Below are 21,202 nucleotides of genomic sequence, written 5' to 3' on the forward strand. Positions count from 1 at the left end.
AAACATATATATTAAAAAAGGGTCTATCATGAACTTTTAAGTTGCTGGGAAAAAACACAGAAATAGTAGTCAACCACTTACAATTACAATAAGTAATCAGCACTGACAAAAACTAATAATCAAAGACGCCCTAATCCTGCATGACCTAATCGCACTCAATAAAGCATTGGGCTGGAGTTGTTATATTTGATATGAAGATGTTTTAGAACAAATTCAATAATGACTCAGAATTTCATCAACTTACAGGGCGAGAAAAATGGGCCAACACAATAATAGCGTCTATTTTAACAATAACAGTAATGTAAGACGCAGGATCAGTTGTCAGTTATTTTTTGTTGTTGTACATCCATACTTTGAAAACATGTTTCTTAACTCCAATTTCCCTACAAAACTGACTAAGAGCAGTAGCATCAGATTTATGTGTTCTCTAACCTAACATATCAACAAACTGTGTCATTCTATTCTGCTGCACCTTGGTGAATTTTGTTCTAAACCGTTTGCTCTTCACGCTATTATAATCACCACCCCCACCGACTTCTTCTAACATTTGATCATCAGGTTCTTCTAATGGTGGTGCTTGATCACTTCCAGCTGGACCGAAGAGCTCTTGACGGTGGAAATTTCTATGGCACCCACATGCGGCACATTTAAGATAAAAATCTTTATTTTCAACAACACGACCACCATGACTTATAGGTATGTAGTGACCACATCCATCTTTAGCATGCCCTCCAATTGAAGCAGCATGATTTCTCATGCATTCTTTATAACTCACAACCTTGGGTTCTGATGTAACGAATGATCCACTGTTGTTTGACGCGGTTGTTGTATTCGTGAATGGAACTATGCTTAATTCTAAAACCCTTTCTTCCATAATCTTCAAAGATAAATGAAAATTTTTTTGTTGGGGAAAAAAATGTCTATGATAAAATGAAATTTCCTCAATTTATAGGCGTAACGTGCTAGGGTTTTGGTAGCTGTTTCCACATTACTTTATTATAGTTTTATACCTAACAACAATTCGATTTTTCTGTATACAGCAACGATATTATTTTTTTAGACAGAAACTTCAATCTGTTTAACAAAAATATTTTATTTTGACAGGGCACATAAAGGGAAACTTGTGTCTATAGCCTTTAAGTGATATGTATGAGTCCCACTTTGTTAATTTCTTGAGAGAATAACTTTATTGAGTGCTTTACTTTTTCCCTTATATGGGCCCCATTGTACTGTAACTCGAGCCCAATGCAATCCTAACTCTAGTGGAGCGGAATGAAGTTGAAGTTTCTTTCATTGCGTCAGCTAATATTGAAACCCAAATTGACGGACCCCATATTGTGTTGGGCAGACTCAAAAAAAAAAAAAAAAAAAAATTATTACAAGTGTGCCATTGGTCCCAAAAAGTAAAAAAGAAAAACAAATATTACAAGTGTGCCATTGGTCCCAAAAAGTTGAATTCGAAAACCCCAAGCTTAAACGACCTGGCTAGGTCGTTCATTGTGCAAACCCAACGATGTGGCCACACTGTTTCAGACTTAGTCCAAATGATGTGGCCACACCGTTTGGATTAAGTTTCAAACGGTGTGGCCACATCGTTTGGACTAAGTCCCAAACGACTTGGCCACATCATTTGAGACTTAGTCCAAACGGTGTGCCCACACCGGTCAAGAGGCCAAAAAATAGAACTTTATATTTTTTTCAAAGTTCAAATCCCAAACGGTGTGGCCATATCGTTGGGGACTTAGTCCAAACGGTGTGGCCATATCGTTGGAGACTTAGTCCAAACGCCACACCGTTTAAGATTTGAACTTTGAAAAAAATATAAAGTTTTGTTTCTTGGCCTCTTGACCGGTGTGGCCACATCGTTGGGGACTTAGTCCAAACGATGTGGCCATATCGTTGGGTTTACACAATGAACGACCTAGCCGGGTCGTTTAAGCTTAGGGTTTTCGAATTCAACTTTTTGGGACCAATGACACACTTGTAATATTTGTTTTTTTGGACTTTTTGAGACTAATGACACACTTGTAATAATTGTTTTTTTTTGGGTCTACCCAACACAATATGGGGTCTGTCAATAACAAATACCTTAAATAATAACAACATAAAATATCCTCTTCATTATGACATTTTTTTTTTTTGGGTTGGGTTTAATGTATAATTTGGACGTAGAGATTTGAATGTGTGCATCCATTAAAAAATGTCATGGGTCAGAGACTCATGGTTCCTTTTTTTGTCAAATATTTTGGTCCCGCGGGGTGACATAGTAGTCATAGGTATTAAATGCACTTTGACGCCGCAACCTTCTTAAATTCCACTAAAGGCAGTCAACATTATGCTGACCTTTAAAACAACTCTTCTACTATAGCAGCTGTCGAGTTCCATCTATTAGAACAATATTGTATTCTAACTAATCTACATAAATAAGTGTATTTTTTAAATTATTTTGATAAGTTAAAAAATCAGGTGTTTCTATATTATGTTTTGAAAGTCTTAATCCAAGAGACGGGATGATACACTATTTTGAAATGCTACTGTGATGTTGGCTAAGTTCAGTCAAACATGGGATATATCAAATTATGGAGAAAAATGATATAGCTATTCTGAGTGAGTCTCACCAATATCTTGATAAACTTTTTCTTCACAAACTTTTTTGTCTTCTTGGAAATGTAATTTGGAAAATAGAATGTGATAATTTGTTAGTTAGTTGAAAACTGAATCACATTGACGTAGAAATATGACGTGGTTTTATAGTAACTTACACGTACGATTCAATGAGAGTTTAATTATTTTTGACATGCGCTGTACGAATGGTTGTTAACACGTAACTTTTAAAGATGGGGTTAACATTATTTGCAATAAGTTAGTTAGCAAAATGTTTATATCAACAGAATAATATAAGAAAATTATCAATAACAAAAAAAAGATTTTTAACTAAATATATTAACATGATACAATTGATTTATTTTTAAAAAATTAAAACAAAACTCAGGTTCGTTGAATGTTCACATACATTTTTTTAGGTCTAAACACCTATTGCTACCTTCCATAATAGTAAAACAACACAAATAAATATAGTTAATATGACGACCCTCTTTGCATCTTCGATCTCCCGAGCATAAATATCAACTTCGTAGCACATGGTTGATGTTAACTGTTTATTTAAACAAATAGTTACCAATATAAAATCATTAATGTGTCTATTTGTTCACATTGAAATTTTTTTAAAAAAAACACACACACACAGAACAACAAAGAAAGGAACAACATAGTAATCTTGTGTAATAAGCATTCATGATTGTAATCAAAGGCATTAGTTTAAACAATTGGGGAAAAAAAATAAAACAACTTATAATTTTTTTAAGCAACTATTTAGACCTACAATATCAAAATTTGGTATATATATAGGTCTCTGAAGAGCGATATATACCAGAAATATTGTTTTTTATTGGAAACATCCATATTTATTGGTGACCAACACATATATTTTTTTTACCTGACATTTATTAGAAGCTATTTTATATATTACAACATTATATTGTGACAGTCTAAAATTATCATTAAGACTAAAAAAATGAAATTGTGAAAAATAGTGCAAGTTAAAGGGTATATATTGAAAACTTGGTATATATAATAGATTCGAAATGATTTAATATTTGACACTGATTTAACTCATTTATTCATATTTGGTAGACGTTTTTGCTATATATGCTAAGTATATTAATAAGTAGTTAAAGAAATTATATTAAACAGGTAGAACAAAGTAAGACATACGAGCCATTATTAATAATGTTGTTCATTTGTTTGTTTTGGTGTATGTTTTTTTTTAGAAATCGTTGTTGTAACTATAAAGGCTTACAATATCCAAGTTGAAATTGGCCCGAAATGGGAGATAAATAAATAAGACGAAAGAGCAAAAAGAATTATTCATACATTGAGGAAAAATCAGATCTGGAAGGAGAAATGAACAGTAACCTGATGAGGCTTACGGTTGCTTGTTGTTGAGGAGATGAGACAAATTAACGTAGTTGTTCAGGAGCCTCTGAAGAAAACCCGAAATTGGCGAGAGCTTCTGACCAGAGATGGGAGGGAGAGAGAAAGGCGTTGAAGACAAAGTAGATAATAAACTTTTCTTTCAATGTTTTTTGGGTCTTCTTATGTGCTGCCTATAATAAACTTAACTATTTTAGAATTAAATTTTGCAATTAGCTTAACCATTTGGAGAGTTTAAGGTAGTTTTTATTTTGAACAAAAAAAAACAACATTTGTTATTTTTCACTGCTAAATTCAATAAATATATGAAATGTTAGCTGTGTTTCATTGCATCGAATTTTTCTTAACATTAAGTTATTTATAACAACTAATGATATATGAAAATAATCAAGGTTTATGAAGTTGTTTTTGTAGGTTTATATTTTGTTGGAGAATAAACTAACTGCGGAAGATGTAATGGTCAAATGCACATCAACTGTCGTTGTAATGAATGCTCTGTAGATACCTAATAAACACCATCATGTCTTTTCCAATTGTGTAGAATTGAAGCAGAGAAATAAACTGTTTAAACCTCAACTTACCCTTTATTTAACGGATATAATCAATTGTTTTCAATAAGCTAACAAAATTAGAATTTTGGATAAGTAAAAAAAATGGTGGTGTAATGAAAAAGTGTAAAATAATAACATAATATACAATTTTGTCGATTAACTTATTACTATATTTTTTTTGTACATGGAAAAGAACATGCCAAAAAAGAAAAAGAAATTTAACTTATAAACTTAATAGGTTGCACAGGTGTTAATGGGGAATATTCTTTGAGCAATTACTGGTTGAAATTGGGTTTTTCTGAAAGGAATGATTTTCCAACTTTGATGTTCATTACCGTCTTAATGAGCAAAGGAACATAGTCCTTTGTCTGTTCAAAGCCGCTTTTCTTGGTGGCCACATTTGAAAGTCCAAACTCATGATTAAAAAAAAATGATAGTTTTTTAAAAGCTGAGTGTTCAATGAAGGGGTGGTGGGAATAATTATTGGGTTTGGGGGAAGGAGCCAAGGATACATGTGGGGTTGCTGTTAATAGTATCTGCTAACTATGATTCGAAAATTGAGAGTGTAAGTACATATGCATGTGCTTGGTTGTGAATGAATATAATAATGTTTTTTTTTTAAATTATTTGCTAAATTTGTATAGAGAGTAATGCAAGGAGACAGACATTTGTAACCGCGACCAACAGATAAGTTATGCAGCAACAATGTTTTCAGTTATATGTTGTGTATTCTATATACAACATAAAGTCACAGATAATAAAAACCACTTGCCACACTATTTTGTACAGGGCGTTGTTATTTAGGGGTTGTATTTTGTATATTAATTAAAATTTCACAAAGCGAAATTAATTAGTTAGTAGAAATGGTTGGTTGATTATAAAATGTTTAAGTGTATCGAGGGGCGGGTTTTTTAAAATAGAGGCATTTTTTTTTGTTTAATATGGGGTTAGATTTCCTTTCAGTTGGATGACGTGGGAAATTTGAGACCGCACGATAATATGTATTGAATTTTAAACGATCAACATATTTGGTGTGTTTGTGCTAAGGTAGTAGGGAGGCAGAATTAGTTAGGTGCCTAATTGATGTTAATGATAAAATATTTAAGGAAAAAAGAATTTTGAATAGTTGTTGGAATGAATTGGATATTATATTAAACATTGAATGTGAAAAGCGAACCTGATATATAGAAATGTTTTTTTAAGAAATGCTTTGGCCCAAACACTATTTGGTTATATTGTATTTTTTAATAACAACAAAGTTGGGTATACTTTTCATTCGAAACGTTGGTTTACATATTATTTATATGTGTTGTGCGTTGGGAAAATTGTTTTATTTTCCAGTTGCCTTGGTAGAGCTAAAATGGATCTTCCAGATGTTGTCAGGTCACTTTCTCCTTACAACGATGAAGTTATGGGTGACGTTGGTGCATTGTCTGATTGCACTGTCATTGTTCAATCCGAGGCAGTAACATTTGCTATTACGGAGAAAGGTAAGTGTGAAGATATTAAAGAGTCTAAGAAGCGAAAGGCCGTGGAAGAGGTCTTAACACGTTTTCAGCATCCATGTGTTGGTAGTAGGTGTGGTGGAAGTAGTGTATTTGCTGCGGAATCAAACATCAATCAAGAGAGGATGTTACTTACTGATGGAGTTGTTTTAGGATGTGGAGCAAGCGCTGATAATGTAATTGTGAAATTTGTTGATGCTCTTAGTGGATTAAGCCTTGTAAGTTTAATTTAAATTCCTATTTTTTAAAACAATCTATTTTTGATGAGAAATGGTTTTATTTTCCTTTCATTATCAATTTTATTTAGGTGCAGCTGATTCTTTATGGTGTGGGACGTTTTTATAAAGAATCGGCAGATTTTCAAAGTGACTGCCTTGTTAGTTTGAAGACTGAAAACCAAAAGGTGGATGTGAAAACCAATGTTTGTAGCACCATTATGAAAGAAACTGAAGAAACGGCCATGGAAGATACCGAAAAAGCACCAACATTGAGGGTTGAAGATGCTCATTTGGAGAAGATGAGTCGTCGCATGGCTAAGTTAGAGGAAGCACTAACTCATTATCACATGCGTATGGAGGAGATGGAAGAAGTTATAACCACTATGAAAGCTGAGACTGAGGCACATGAATATGATCTCAGATGTTATGGTGGGTATCGCTCACAGGGTGAAGAGCAGATTCATAAATTGGAGTCCGAGATATTGTGGTTAGAGGCTGAGGTAGTCCATCTTAAGGAACCGTATGATCTCTCAGTTGCTCGCCTGGGGAACAAAGATATCGAGGTTGTTACAGGCCTGAATCAATTGGAAAAAATAAAGGTAGGCAGGAATCGTACCATTGTTATATACAACCAGCTGTTTGAGTTGTACAGGAAAAATTTGGAAATGGATCCAAAAAGTTTTGCCCCAATTATTGTTAAAGGTAAGAATGATTAATGGTTATTTGTTAACAATTTACATTATGTTTTTGTACTAAGAGAATAACTGAACTAATATATATATATTATATGCTTATTGTTAATGACATGTTTTTATCATGTTGTAAGTTTGGAATTTTATTGTCTAAATCTTGGTTTCCATGTAGATTAAGTTATAACCAATGAATTTTTTATATATCAAGGACCACTTAATACGTCGAGATGTATGCCTTTGATCATTTTTTAGAGCATAATGTCCAAGGTTTGAAGTGGTTTTCGTTTGAAGACATATATTGTATAAGTCTGTAACATAATAATGTGTGTTGTTGTTTTAAAGTTGGGTAGCGTAACAGTCTTGTCTTGAACTATAGCTAATAAGGAAGATTCGCCAACTATCAAAGGAGAAAATAGTTGTTAAACTATTTTGTTTTAAAAAATATATTTTAATAATTTTTATCACAATACAACTTTGACAACATACTATTCATTTGGTTGCAAACTACTGTCACGTCGAGTTATGATGTGATGTTTGTAGAGTTGGTATTGTTAAACTTAACATTTACTTTATAGAAAGTGTTTTTTTATGTTATGAGGACTTTAGCTGTATTATAAATAGTTTGCTATTAAGATAATACTTAAGTATGACCAGTTTTTTAGATTATAAACAAAATTACATGATGAATTTTAACAAATTGGAGATAACTTTTATTTTTAAACAACTTATAATAGGACATAGTACAATTTAGCAGCAATGAAAATACAGTACATTGGAAAGATGATTTATTTTTGTGCAGCCAACAGCTGGCATAATATTATTTGACAGTTTGGAAACACGTTCTAATCGCACGTAATAGTAGCATTATTGGTTAAGGCCTTGCTTCATTGGCAGATTTTCCTTTGATGCATCCATAACGTCTCCTTTCTGCTTATGGGAAAAATGGTATATTAGGAATTTGTTACTAGCAAAAATGAAATATGTATTACACATACCAAGTGGCTCAATTGTGTCAGATTAATTTGATTTGCCATCATCAAATGCCGTTCTGCTTTTGGATTCATTTGAGGATGGTTGTACACTTTTCTGAAAATTTTACATGTATAACTGTTAGGTTACATAAAAGTTTAGAGAATCAGGAATAATTTGGGACTTACGTTTTCCACCTCGGGCAACACTTTTGAAAGAGTTAGGTATTTGTTTTTCTTTCTTTTGTTGAAGTTTGTGACTTTGATTTGAAATGTAGCTTTATATCCTGCTATTTTGTTAAAAACTTGCAACACTTTCTCTATACCATTTTCTTGCACAATTATATATACATATATCTAGTTGTTTAATTCATGGGGGGAGTATAAATCATGCATAGGAAGCATAAGAAAAAATTTATTGTACCTCTAAATCCATATTAATCAGATCTTGTGCGGGTAGTTGTAATAGTAATGTTGCCTCACGATCAAGTGCAATAACGCGTGCAGAACATGTATCATCTTCTATTTCCATCATTAGTTGATACCTACACATATTATATAATTTGAAATCTGTAAGTTAACTTGTGAAGAAATAATTGGTTTGTAAGGGATTTAACCTTTTATTAGGGTCGACAACGCCGTGTTTTGGACATTCGTAGTTGTTCTCCTCGGTTATTTTTCTTTGGCAATGTGGACATGCATCGTAGTACCACCCATAGTCATGAAGCATGTTGGAGATTGTTGCTTTGCAAGTAAACTTCATCACCTGTTAGCATACATACGTGAAGGTTACATGTAGGGTGTTCTATAATTGAGTTGGAAGAACTGGAAATAATTTTTTTTAAAAGCATTGCAATTGCGACGAAATTTCGTTTGTTGCCGCTAGAATTTTAGCAAAACTTTTCATGTTTATGCCTGAGAATTCTTGAATGCTTTGCAGGTTTATTTATGTGGTATCTCGTAATCGAATTGCATTTCGAATTGGACTGTTGAAAACAAAATTGTTGTTAACAATGTTTGTTGTTGCACATATTTGGAAGTTTCTCTACAATATTTTTTTAGTTGAGTGTTACCTGTTTAGAACATTCAACACTTCTGGAATTTGAAGATTAACGTAAATCCTTGTAGCAGCTGTCGATGAAATTGTGTATTCAGCTGCAATTTGTTGTTTTTTTATTATTATATTCAAAATGGTTCAAACATAAGGAATAATGTCAAATATCTTTTCTTAAATAATCATATACCATTAAAACTTTTAACAGTTGCAGACGTCACAATGAGTACTATCTTGTTGACATGATTGTTGATCGTTTGGTCATCAAATGGGACCGAACAGTTTCCCCATAAGGTCACTTTCAGCACGTATCCCCTACAAAAGTATATCAAAAGTAAGGGAATTTAAAAATAAGTAGTATATTATAACTAACTCTTCATCTTGGAGCTCCATTTCTCTTAGTCTAGTCTCTTTTCAGTTTTTCTTCATTACATTTTTGAGTTCGCTACATGCGTAGAGGCGCCCGACGGCATCTAAAAAACAATAGTTACAAAAGACAAACAAACGTATGTATAAGAATTTGAAGTAAGAGTTAATGAATCTTTTGTAAACAATCGGATATGTTGTTACCTGTGAGGTACTTGTTATCTACTCTCGTTGACAATTGGCTGAAATTGGTAAATGAAAATCCAAATTCTGGCAATTCTATGTATCTGGATTCAATAATTTTTAGCATATAGGCATGAGATGTTAGGCCATATAATCCTTTGAATTTGGATGGAGAAAATCCTTCAATTTGATAAATGTTCATCTCAACTAACTGCCGATTGAATTTTGATATCAATTGTTTAGACACTCTTCCATGTATTTGATGTCCCTGTTATACATAACAACTTTAGTGAGTAAAAAATTGTTATGAATTATCTAAAAACTGTAAAAGTATGGTGATATGCGATATATACTTACGTGTTGGTTGATGAGTAACATGTCTAAAGACTTTAATTTATCTGTGGAGTAATCAGTTACTTTCCATATTCTACTAACCCTAACAATAATTTTCCAAATTCCATCAGTGGCAGTAATGTCGTTAATACAATGCAGTAACCGTAGCCATTTGTGAGATCGCTTGAGGTTTAGACCAGCTGTATAAGCGTGGGGGAAATGTGCTGAAATTGCAGAAATGATGATATGTAATTGTTTGAACAGATAGTGAGAGCCATTGGAAGGCTTAATCTTTCCCACAAAAGGTTTTTTAAAAAATTTACCACTTTGACCCTCTTTTTTTTTATTCAATATACAACATAAATCACAAATAGACTAAGTTAATTCAACTAATTAATGGCAAGATAAAATAAAAAATCTCGCAATTTACTTCTTTAACTATCCCTAGCTAAATATGCAAATAGGCATCTAAAAAACATTTTGTTTTCCAAAGTCAATTTCATTATTAATTATAAAAAAACCCACTAACATCAAAGACACACCATTAAATTACATTTAAGAAATGGATACATAGGTAACACTACTCAAGTGGGTGTGCACATCAAAAGAAGAAAAAGTAATCATCAAAATTTGTTTTTTTTATTATTATTAATATATGTGTGTTAAAAGTTAAAGAAATGAAGAGCAAGTGTACAAAAAATAAACACTTCTTTCAATGTTCTATAATTTTCTTGTTTCTCGAGCTGGTTGCTTCTAACTATGCTCTAATTAGCTACTTTATTTATCTCAGCATCTTTTGCGTTGGATGAAGCGATACTCCATAAATGTAATTTGTTTCAATAATTGCAGAAGTGATTAAACCTTAAAAACAAAATTGGGAAGTTCTAAAATCGGGTTTTGCATACCTTAAATTATTTATAGAATGATATGAAAATCTTACTTTTTGAATTATATGGGAAGTTTGGTGGGAGGGCTAACATAATATTTATAGCTGGGAAAAACTACTGCGAGAAATAGAGTTGGAAAGCGTAGGGTCTATCATGGAAGAGGTGCCAAATGACACAGGGTGGATTTTGTCTTCTTTACTGTCAAGCACTCTGCAAGTGGGAGCAAAGTACTTTAAAAGTATATCTTAATGTAGAGAATGTACTATTAGGAAGTCTATGCACCTTTCTTTTCACAATTGATTGTTCTGGCCTACAGTCTAATATGGACCATGTTCCAAATGATGTGGGGACTCCTTATCTTCTTTCTTGTCAACCACTCTTAACTAATATTCAATTTGATATTTATATAGTTAACCAAGTTTTGGCATACGAAGATTTAAATGGTCTTCTTTGTAAATGTTGCCTTTGCCCGACAACGGGTTATTTCATAATAGTGTCAATTTTTTTTTCCATGTGTATTGGTTTGTACTATTTTCTTGTCGTATCAATAGGAGCAGCAACCTTTTCGTCGAGTTTGTTTGATTATTAGTGAGTAAAAAATTGTTATGAATTACCTAAAAACTGTAAAAGTATGGTGATATACGATATATACTTACGTGCTGGTCGATGAGTAACATGTCTAAAGACTTTAATTCATCTGTGGAGTAATCAGTTACTTCCCATATTTTACGAACTCTAACAATAATTTTCCAACTTCCATCAATGGCAGTAATGTCGCTAATACAATGTCGTGGGACCGTTTCCTACATGTATACTCAGATTGTGTCTCAAACTGACGCTGTTTCTCCAAATGAGTATCTATTCATCTAAAATTATTATTAGTTTTTACTTGCAAAGTAGGCCTATTTTGTATCTTAAACATCTGGTCACTATGTAACAAATAATATCTCTTTAATGCACATGATTCTGTTTGGAGCCACTTCTGTGCATTGTATACACAATGCATAGTTCCAGCAAAAAAAGTTAGTAGGAAAACTATTTGCATAGTCCGGTTGTTTGTGTTTATTGAAAGTTAGTAGAAAAACTATTTATTTAAATTATTTGCATAAGTTAGTTGCATAGGTGGGTGGCTCACATTGAGGAACCAAAATAATTTGATTGCCTCAACAATGGTCAGTGTGTTGGGATGGTATAAGAAAAATGGGTTGGTGTTAGGCTTTTGGAAGTTAGAGTATCATCAGTTCTGGTTGGCCTGTTGTGAATTTCTTTTTTGGTTTCTTTAATATACAAAGTGTAGATTTGAAAATTGTGAACAGGAAAATAGTTTAGAAATTGAAGAAAATGAAAATGGCATTAAAAGACGTGCCCAGGGAAAATTAAGCATTGTAGTCCTTTCAGGGCATAGTGCAAGCATTGATTAATGCAACAACAACCAATATGTCCTAGTGCTTAGTAAAAAAACGGAGGTTCAATAAACAAAGTAGGCCTACTTTGCAACATGAAGTAATAATAATTTTAGATGTACAAATACTCATTTCGAGATAAAGCGTTACCTTGAGAAACAATCTAAGGACACATGTAGGATCTTACTTATTTTCTTTGGGAGTTGGTACATTTTCTTAAGGCAGGTTGTTTTGTTTTCCATTTTTTTCTCAACAATAATTGGATGTCATAAGTCCACTTCAAAAATTATACGTAGCAGTCCGTACTGCAAGAAAAGCATTATTGATTTGAACATGGTCGACTTTAAAATTGTTTGAAAATTGATTAAAGCGATATATGCAAAGCATTATTTTGGTTTCTCAATGTAAACCACCCACCTATGCAACCAACCTGTGCAAATAATTTCATTAAATAGTGTTTCCACTAATTTTCAATAAACACTAACAACTGGACTATGCAAATAGTTTTTCTGCTAACTTTCTTTGCTGGATCTATGCTTTTTGTTAGAACTATGCAATGGAAGATATCATAACAAAACAACACTAATCATTGTTGAGGCAATCAAATTATTTTGATTCCTCAATGTGAACCACCCACCTATGCAACTAACCTATGCAAATAATTTAAATAAATAGTTCTGCCACTAACTTTCAATAAACATTAACAATCGGACTATGAAAATAGTTTTGCCACTAACTTTTTTTGCGGGAACTATGCATTGTGTATAGAATGCACAAAAGTGGCTCAAAAACAGAATCCTGTGCATTGAAGAGATATTATTTGTTGTACAGTGACCAGATGTTGAAGATACAAAATAGGCCTACTTTGCAAGTGAAAAACTAATAATAATTTTAGATGAATAGATACTCATTTGGAGAAACAACATCAGCTTGAGAAACAATCTGAGTACACATGTAGGAGTTAACTTATTTTGTTTGGGAGTTTGTACATTTTCTTAAAGCAAGTTGTTATGTTTTTTTGTTTTGGTCCTCAACAATAATTAGATATCATAAGGCCACTTGGAAAATTAGGCCTAGCATTTTGTACTGCAAGAAAACCATAATTGTTTAGTTGACCTGTGTAAAAAAAAGGTACGAATAGATTTATTTCAGCTTTGTAGAATAGAGAACAGTGTAAAAACTTTAACAAAGCTTAAAAAGGCGTGCGAAGGAAACGTCAAGTATATTTATTTAAGTTTTCAAATGTAAATGTATTTAACAACATGGTAAATTACAAAGACCTAAAGCATTTTAAAAAACATCACGATAAGAAATTAATTAAGCATATCGATCTGTTTGATTTCTTATACACGCAATTGTATTTAACAATCATGTATGTTTCATCGGAAGATTAATCAGTTGAATCTATTCATGAACGAACAATAAAAGTATAACGCCCACCACATTTCAACGTACAATAGTTCCCTGAAGCTATTACATATACAATATAATTTTCCTTTGTAATAAATCTGCATGTTCATCCAACGGTCAAAAAATGTTTACCGTTGGGGGTTGTCTCAGTTGTTGTACTATAAGAGTTCAATCAAAAAATTATTCTTGAATAATTGTCTTTGTTCATGTACCTACCAACTTGTTTATCACTTAAGCAGAAATGGGTGGAGCTCCTATCAGAACATTTGTAGCACCGAAGGTAATAGAAAAACTTAATTCCAAAATCAATCGTTAGAAAAAAACTTAACCGAATGAAACCCAAATTTACCCATTTAAAGGAAAGGATTAATCCTTAATGATGATATTATGACATGTACTGATTTGTAACATTTTCTCAACGTTATTTTCTTTTACAGATTTGTCAGCTTTGTGAGCAAGAAGGACACACATGTCCAATTTGTCCCTACCTCAATCAAAGATGTAGGGAGGAAAATTACAGAGGCATTATGTATTTGGTCAAAGTTTGGGATCGTTCTAATGAGAAGAAGATCACACTTGTCCTAGATTATTGTTGTCTGTGTGGTAATGAATGTTGTTGTGTTGTTAACTATCCTAACTGAAGTTTTATACCTATTAGGGTTGATGTTAGCGCTGAATGTACTATTGTAAATGTGAGCTAGGTGCGAAATAAAAGATGTTGGTACTTAGATGAAGATCACATACAACAATTGAAAGTTTGAATTTATGTCATAAAAATATTAAACCACTTCCAAATTGCATAACTAACTGTAATTTAACATTACAAAGTTGTAAACTCTTAACTGGATGCAGAATCAGATGACGAAGGAGCTCGTGGGCATTGACGACGGGTTGTTTGAGGAATCAAAGTAGTCACAATAGCTTGAAGTTTATCGATACGTTGTAGAACCTGCTGCTGAAGGTCTCCCTGGTTTTCAAAAATTTGTCTCTGGTTACCCAAAATCTATTTCTGGTTTTCTAAAAATTGTGCTTAATTATGCAAGAACTGTAATTGTTCTTCACCATACACCTCCACATGATCTTGCAAATTCAGTAATTGTGCATGAATGAAGCCCTGACGTTCGTACATTGCCCTCATGACCTGGAAAAGAAAACGAATACCAACTGTAGGATTAACTATCTCCCTCAATAAATCTTCAACAAAGTAATCTACTTGGGCTGCAGGTGACTCCTCCTGTTCATGTTGAGTAGTGCACATCTTAACAAGTGTCCAAAAACCCGCAACGCAAGTTCTGTAGCTGACGACGTTGCCTGCCGTTGAAATTTTCAACCTAGCAAAACCAGATAAAACCCCAGCGTAACATGATTTTTGTGATTAAAGTTGGTAGGGGAGCATAATTCTTTCGAGCCTGTGTAATTGTGTTCCAAAGAAACTGAACCATATAAAATTTGTCTTTTTTGTTCTACAAAACCCATAGTAGGTGGAGGATGGTCTTAGTAATGTCGCATGCTTTTGATGTACCGACTACATTGTGAGCCAACCACTATGTCACTGCTAGTTGGTTGCGCCTTAGCGAGTTCTGGTATACACAACGTGCCCCTCAGTTGTATTCGCCATTAATCACTGTGTCATGCATCAATGTTTTAATAGTATCGTAGGGTGACTTTTGGAGTGTGAGTACATTGTCATTCATTGCAATGTGTGGACTCTTGGAAACCAGTTGCGGAGTGAACTCAAACTCGCGTTCATTCAAACGAATGAAAAAACAGCCATTTTCGAATCTACCATTATTGTAAAACATTAAAACTAATTCCAGGGAATATGCAACATCGGGGCAATGTAAAAGAGGTAACTAACCTCTACGCTGTAGCTCAATATCAAAAAAAGGTTGGAACATGCCTTTATTGTAATTCTGTAAAAAATTCTGCTCAGGAAACAATTCGTCTGTTTTGGGCCATTGGTAAGTTAGGTTTCTGATGAGAAAGAGAAATGACCATAGATGTAGGAAAATAAATATTGTCTTAAGGCATAAAACTGCTGGGGGTGGATGGGTGTGTGTATAGGTGATCTGTGTTTTTTTTAAATGGGGAGAGATAAGAAGGTTGGGTTTTTTTTTATATTGTTACACTTGTACGTGTGTCGCAAGTTTTTTTGTATTAAACATATTTGTGCCTCTTTTTTTTTTTAACAACTTTTTCTTATAGTTTAAGCATGAGGGATGTCGCATGAGGAATTTCAAAAAATTGTTACATTGTTTAGCATAGTTGGAGAATTACTTAACAAAAAAATCTACGTAGATATGATTGTAAAAGAATTATTTAATAAATAAAAATCAATTTGTCAAACAAACTTTTTTTTGACGTTTATTATTAAGTATAATATTAAAAAAAAATACTGCAACGTCATTAACTTCATAAAATTAGTGTGAACGCATGTGTTTCAATTCTATCAGTGGTTTGATATAATGGAGTCAGTTTTAAATAATGTAAGATCAATTATTGGCAAGGGATAAAAACCCACACGCATGTGTGTCAATGCTATCAGTGGTTTGATATAATGGAGCCACTTTTAAATAATGTCAGATCAATTATGGTAAAGGGATAAAAGCCCGCGTGCGACTTTATGATGCATGGTTTATTGTATAATGTAATTTAATATAAAATTTGGCAAAATTGGAAAAAGTCAAAGTAATAGGGTCCTTATAGGGAGTTAAGCATTGGACTTGATTCTTTCAAATTGACAGCACGCAGTTCATTATTTGAATGATACTTGTGTAATTAATATATTAACATAAATTGTTTTCCTTTGTACAATATCAAAGCAAAACTTCCGGATACACTATATTGGTAATACTGTTAGATGAACCGGGTGGTAAGAGAACACTGATCCTCTTCGAAGATGTGCATCTTGATAGTGCGACATATACCTGCTATGACTGAATGTGGGGGGTTTGTAGGTCAATGCCAACGTACTTCACCGATTGTCCTTGGGACTTATTTATTGTCATAACAAATGCTAGTCTTATTGGGAATTGACGTCTTGACATTTGAAATGGCATCTCAAGAGCAGATGGGGACAGAGATATTCTAGGAATAAACACAGTTTCTCCAGCTTTTGCCCCTAGTTAAAATAATGGCTTGAATCACTTTTTTTTCACAACGAAGCACGATTAGTCTTGTCCCGTTGCAGAGTCCATCTCTTGGTGCAATATTCCTAAGCAACATTATAGGGCAGCCGACTTTCAATTGCAGATTAAAAGGTGGTAAGCTGGGGGGATCTAGAGAGTTAAGAAATTCACTTGGATAACGGGATCCATTGTTTTCCGAATTGTTAGCATCGTCGATGATTTTATCTGCCGCTAAGTAAGAAAGCTTTTCTCCAGGAAACAAATTTAGAGTTGCTTCGTTGATTAAATTGACGTCGTCGTTTCGTGCAGAGAATATAGTTCGTTCATTTAGAAAAGCTGGTGATGCTGTGCCCGCCACATCCAAATTTGGATAAACTGAAGAAATGAGTTCTTCTTGATTTCCACACTTACGTATGCCTGTAGGTAGATCGACTATTTCTGTAGGAGTTATTCCAAGCTAAAAGTCAAGAAAAAAACAAATTTAGCTGTCACTCAACTTTGACTAAACATATATCTATAATGAAGCACCATAACTAAACGTTTGAATTAACAACTAACCTCGGCCAAGTAATTGGCAAAGTTTGCATTATTAGGGTCTGACACATCAAGGCACATGTTTTGGACCAAGTGCACAACATTCACATGCCGCCATAGCTGAGATCTCCTCAACGATGCACCTACAAATTGCTCCCGAACCCCTTTTGGTATAATAGGGAGGGTTTTTCTAAAATCACCTCCAAGAACAACAGTTATTCTACCAAAAGGATTTGAATTATCCCTGATATCTCGAAGCGTCCTTTTGACAGCTTCAACACAGTGTCTATGTTGCATCGACACTTCATCCCAAATTATTAAGCTTGTCTCTTTGAAAAGATCAGCATGTATTGAGTTTTTGGTAAAACTGCAGAATGTTTCATCCATCACATTTAAAGGAATTTTAAAAGTCAAATGGGCCGTTCTTCCGGCAGATAACAACAACGCTACAATTCTAGATGAAGCAACCGTTATTACTATATGGCCAAGACTGCGGCAAGTTGCAGCAATTGTGTTGTACACAAATGTTTTACCAGTCCCTGCTACTCTATCCAAGAAAAAAACTTCTCCCCGGTTGTTTACCACTGAATATGTTACCTTGGTATGGGCGTCACGTTGTTCGTCATTCAAACGCAATACATTCGAGGTGGCCTCTGCGTGGAGGCCACCATGTTGGAGCTGTCTTTGCTCCCAAATGAGTCTGTCTTCTGTAACATCATCCCAATTTCTTCTGGGTTTAGGCATGTCTGGGAAATCAAATAATGTTTTTCCTACTTCAAAAAGCAATTGGTTCAGCAAATATAACCCATAATTAGCTATTTGTTCTTCGGTTGGGTAAGGAATTGGAAAGGTGTTACGTATTTTTATTGCAAGGTCATCACAGATACTTGTTGCAAATTCATTCCACAATAGCACAGGACTTGTTGGGGAACATTCCAAAAGCATAATGCTGAACAACCTTCGTAGTTGGTAGCTAGTGTTGATTATAGACGCCTTTTGTAGACATTGCCTCCATTCATCATCGTCTTCTAAAAGACCACGTGCAACACATGCCGCTTTAAATGTACTATATTAAGATCCGTTGACAGTACGAAGATCTGAAAAGGATGTAGAACCTCTGACCACTGTCAAGAGTAAGCGGAGGTAGAAACGTTCTCCAGCATTTGGATTTACAAAGTACATTCTCCCAATAGTGCAACACTGGTCTCTCTTCTTCCAAATTTTTTTTTTTTTCCAAACATAGTGCTGTGGGAACTCCTGATAAGTAAATGCATGGGCCTCTGAATCTCGAGAACACTGTTCGAAAAAAACTGTCAGGGTTGATTTCTGTTTGTCTGCTCTAGCAAGAACTGCAGCCCTGGTGTCTCTTGGATTGAAAACGACATGATGCATTCCTTCAAGATGAACTGCTAATCTTTCAAATTTTGGGTACTCTTTGTGCAAAGGAAATTCAAGCAGGTGCCATGCTGCCTCCGGTGGTCCTACATACCTTGCATCGATATACTGTTGAATCTCATCATCAATGCCAAGTATCACCATAGTTTCCCTGTCGTGGCATTTGTAGATGTATTTGTGAATGCATTTAACGGCACGAACTGATGAACATACTTCAACATTTATATGGAAATTGAACATTTCTGATAAGAATGGGTTGTAAGGCACTACATCCCTGTTATCAACTTGATAATCCCGAACTTTGTACTCCTTACTAGTATTGCGCCTACGGTAAATAGGATACCCAACTTGATCCATTGTTGTTTCATCGGTGAATGTACGTGGATAATGTTTGGTACACTTTCCATTCTCCATGCATGGGGCATGCAAATTCTTGGCGCCACAGGGTCCGTGAACCATACACCTCTTGACAGTTTCAAAAAGATTTGGTTGGGAGACACAGGGAATTCTGTGCACACTATCTTATCAACCTGTTTTGCGTTGCGTACCTTATCAGCCTATTTGAGAAAGATGAGGGCATGCATGTGTGGCAGACCTCGTTTCTGGAATTTTATTGTATATACATGTGCAACGGCTTCGCCGAACACACCATTTATGAGTATTTCTTCCATGCTGGCTTTCCTTTTCAACTCGAATACATGTGCGACCACTTCTGGATGGTCTGAAGTAGTTTGGTGTTGCTTGAGTGCTCTTCTAATCTCTGGCTAGTTTGGGTTTATCGTAGCAGTAAGAAACACATCCGGATGTTTATTGTAATGCATTATGGCCATTGAGTCCTGGTAAATTTTGTACATTTGTCTTGGGCTCCCTGTATGACTCGACGGGAGAATGTAACATGTGCCAATCTCTTCTAGAGGCAACCCTTCCATGGAAATGTCCGTCAAACACTTATACAAATCCGCACGAATGTGGTCTTGGTTCATCTGAACATAACGCAAATGGTTCTATTCAGTTGCAGCCCAGGCATCCACTATCCACTGTTGAAATAGAGAACCTCCCCTCAAAATAGATGAGTATTCTGTGGGGCGACCGAATAAATGATAAGCGTAATATTGCACTTGAGTCAAACGGGCTTCACCTGGACAATTGTTAGAAATATCCCATTGGCCCAGATCTGGTGCCCAACCAAGGTCTCCTTTAGGGAAAAGAAGCACATAATGTAGAGGTGAATATGCTGGGTGACACTCACTTATCCTTTGCAGTCTACCTTCTTTATAATGCAGAATGATGGCTCATAACATGTCACATTTACTTTCATCCCCAGGCAAGACAACGGCAATTTTAGAAGTCGATAGAAGAGTGTACCGACGTCGATCAGTACCAGGAGTGTATTGTATGTATGCAGGAATATTATTGTCTACAATTGCATTTGACCTTAGGATGTCACTTGCATTTTTGAAAAACTTGGACCATGTATTCGCTTGAATAAACACCCCCTGAATAATACTTAACACCTCTGTTAACAAATGTGGATTGCGTTGCCTTCTATATTCCAGAATGACACTTGCATCGTAAATGTACAGTTGTGTGTATTTCGGGTCATTATCACTGTTTGGTAATAGTGAGCCAATTTTATGACACAATTCTCCATAAATAGTAAATGCTTTTGGACCACGGCCTCTGAGGACACGATCATTTGCTTTGACACCCAGACTTGTAAAGGCATTGCATGCGTTGTACCCTATAATATTTTTACGAAAATCTTTTGCTAGCCAATCACTACCTTTGAATAGTGATTCGAGGGGTCGGGGTCAAGGTTGAAGGCAAAGGACTTATATTTTTCCTTGGAGGCAACACGACCCAAATAAAGGCTTCTTCTTGGTAGACCTGGTCAATTGCTCAGCGCTCCAATGAAGGGCAGAGCAAGACTGACATTGGACGTTCATTTCACCAAGATCATGGCGCACATCTGGAACAACAGGCAAGGCCTCAAATGGGGGCCCAAACTCAAATACATCATAATCTTCTTCGTCAGACGTCTCTGCGTCGCCTTCAGAGGTTTAGTTAAAATCCACCTCCTTTTGAGAATGGGTTAAATCTATATCAGATGTACTCATAAAAGTAGTATCACATGGTCTGAAATTCAAAATAGAACTAATCAGATTTTATTGACCAGAAGACACCAAAAAAAGAGTTTCCAATAGTAATATATAATAGACTTACTGGTTATTATGCAACGACGGAGATCCAAGTTGGAAAGGAGAAGCGAGATTATGTGTAGAATGCGGAGAATAATAACACATATTGTCGGCGCCAGAATGTGATGCAGACAATTGTCTGACAAATTGCCTATCATTTGGACGTTGTAAAATCTGTGTCTCGTCATCAACGACATTTTTTCCTTTGTCGCTCTGGCGAGACGGGGGCAATATAGAATGTTGGGAATCTCTGAACACATTGTCTGTAGTGGATAAAGAAATAACACTTGCCACTTGAGAAACGCTCTACAAGCGTGAAGTTCTTTCCCTCTCTCTACGCACACGTTGAGCTAGTGCATATCGATTGGGTGGTTCAATTATGTT

The 21,202-nt window shown here is 34.7% G+C and overlaps 2 protein-coding genes across 2 annotated transcripts; both read right to left on the bottom strand.

Annotated features, from left to right (window-relative positions):
• Positions 1-325: 325 nt before the first annotated feature.
• Positions 326-874, bottom strand: LOC147497014 (zinc-finger homeodomain protein 8-like). Its single transcript, XM_086562731.1, has 2 exons — positions 473-874; positions 326-427 (listed from the first exon to the last, which is right to left on the bottom strand). Exons 1-2 carry the CDS (start codon positions 872-874, stop codon positions 326-328), a joined length of 504 nt encoding a protein of 167 aa, XP_086418857.1.
• A 13,527-nt stretch (positions 875-14,401) lies between these two features.
• On the bottom strand, positions 14,402-18,170 carry LOC147497015 (uncharacterized). Its single transcript, XM_086562732.1, has 4 exons — positions 17,250-18,170; positions 16,863-17,148; positions 14,633-14,874; positions 14,402-14,530 (listed from the first exon to the last, which is right to left on the bottom strand). Exons 1-4 carry the CDS (start codon positions 18,168-18,170, stop codon positions 14,402-14,404), a joined length of 1,578 nt encoding a protein of 525 aa, XP_086418858.1.
• Positions 18,171-21,202: the final 3,032 nt, after the last annotated feature.

The sequence above is a fragment of the Coptis chinensis genome, chromosome 5, assembly GCF_015680905.1.
Source record: "Coptis chinensis isolate HL-2020 chromosome 5, ASM1568090v1, whole genome shotgun sequence".
Lineage (NCBI taxonomy): Eukaryota > Viridiplantae > Streptophyta > Magnoliopsida > Ranunculales > Ranunculaceae > Coptis > Coptis chinensis.

Coding starts and splice junctions, on each gene's coding strand:
- LOC147497014 (XM_086562731.1), bottom strand. CDS start 874: ATGGAAGAAAGGGTTTTAGAATTAAGCATAGTTCCATTCACGAATACA. Junction 428..472: donor TTAGAACAAAATTCACCAAG/GTGCAGCAGAAT, acceptor ATGTTAGGTTAG/AGAACACATAAATCTGATGC.
- LOC147497015 (XM_086562732.1), bottom strand. CDS start 18,170: ATGCTTTTGGAATGTTCCCCAACAAGTCCTGTGCTATTGTGGAATGAA. Junction 17,149..17,249: donor TTGCCAATTACTTGGCCGAG/GTTAGTTGTTAA, acceptor CTTGACTTTTAG/CTTGGAATAACTCCTACAGA. Junction 14,875..16,862: donor CAATGGATCCCGTTATCCAA/GTGAATTTCTTA, acceptor TTTCAACGGCAG/GCAACGTCGTCAGCTACAGA.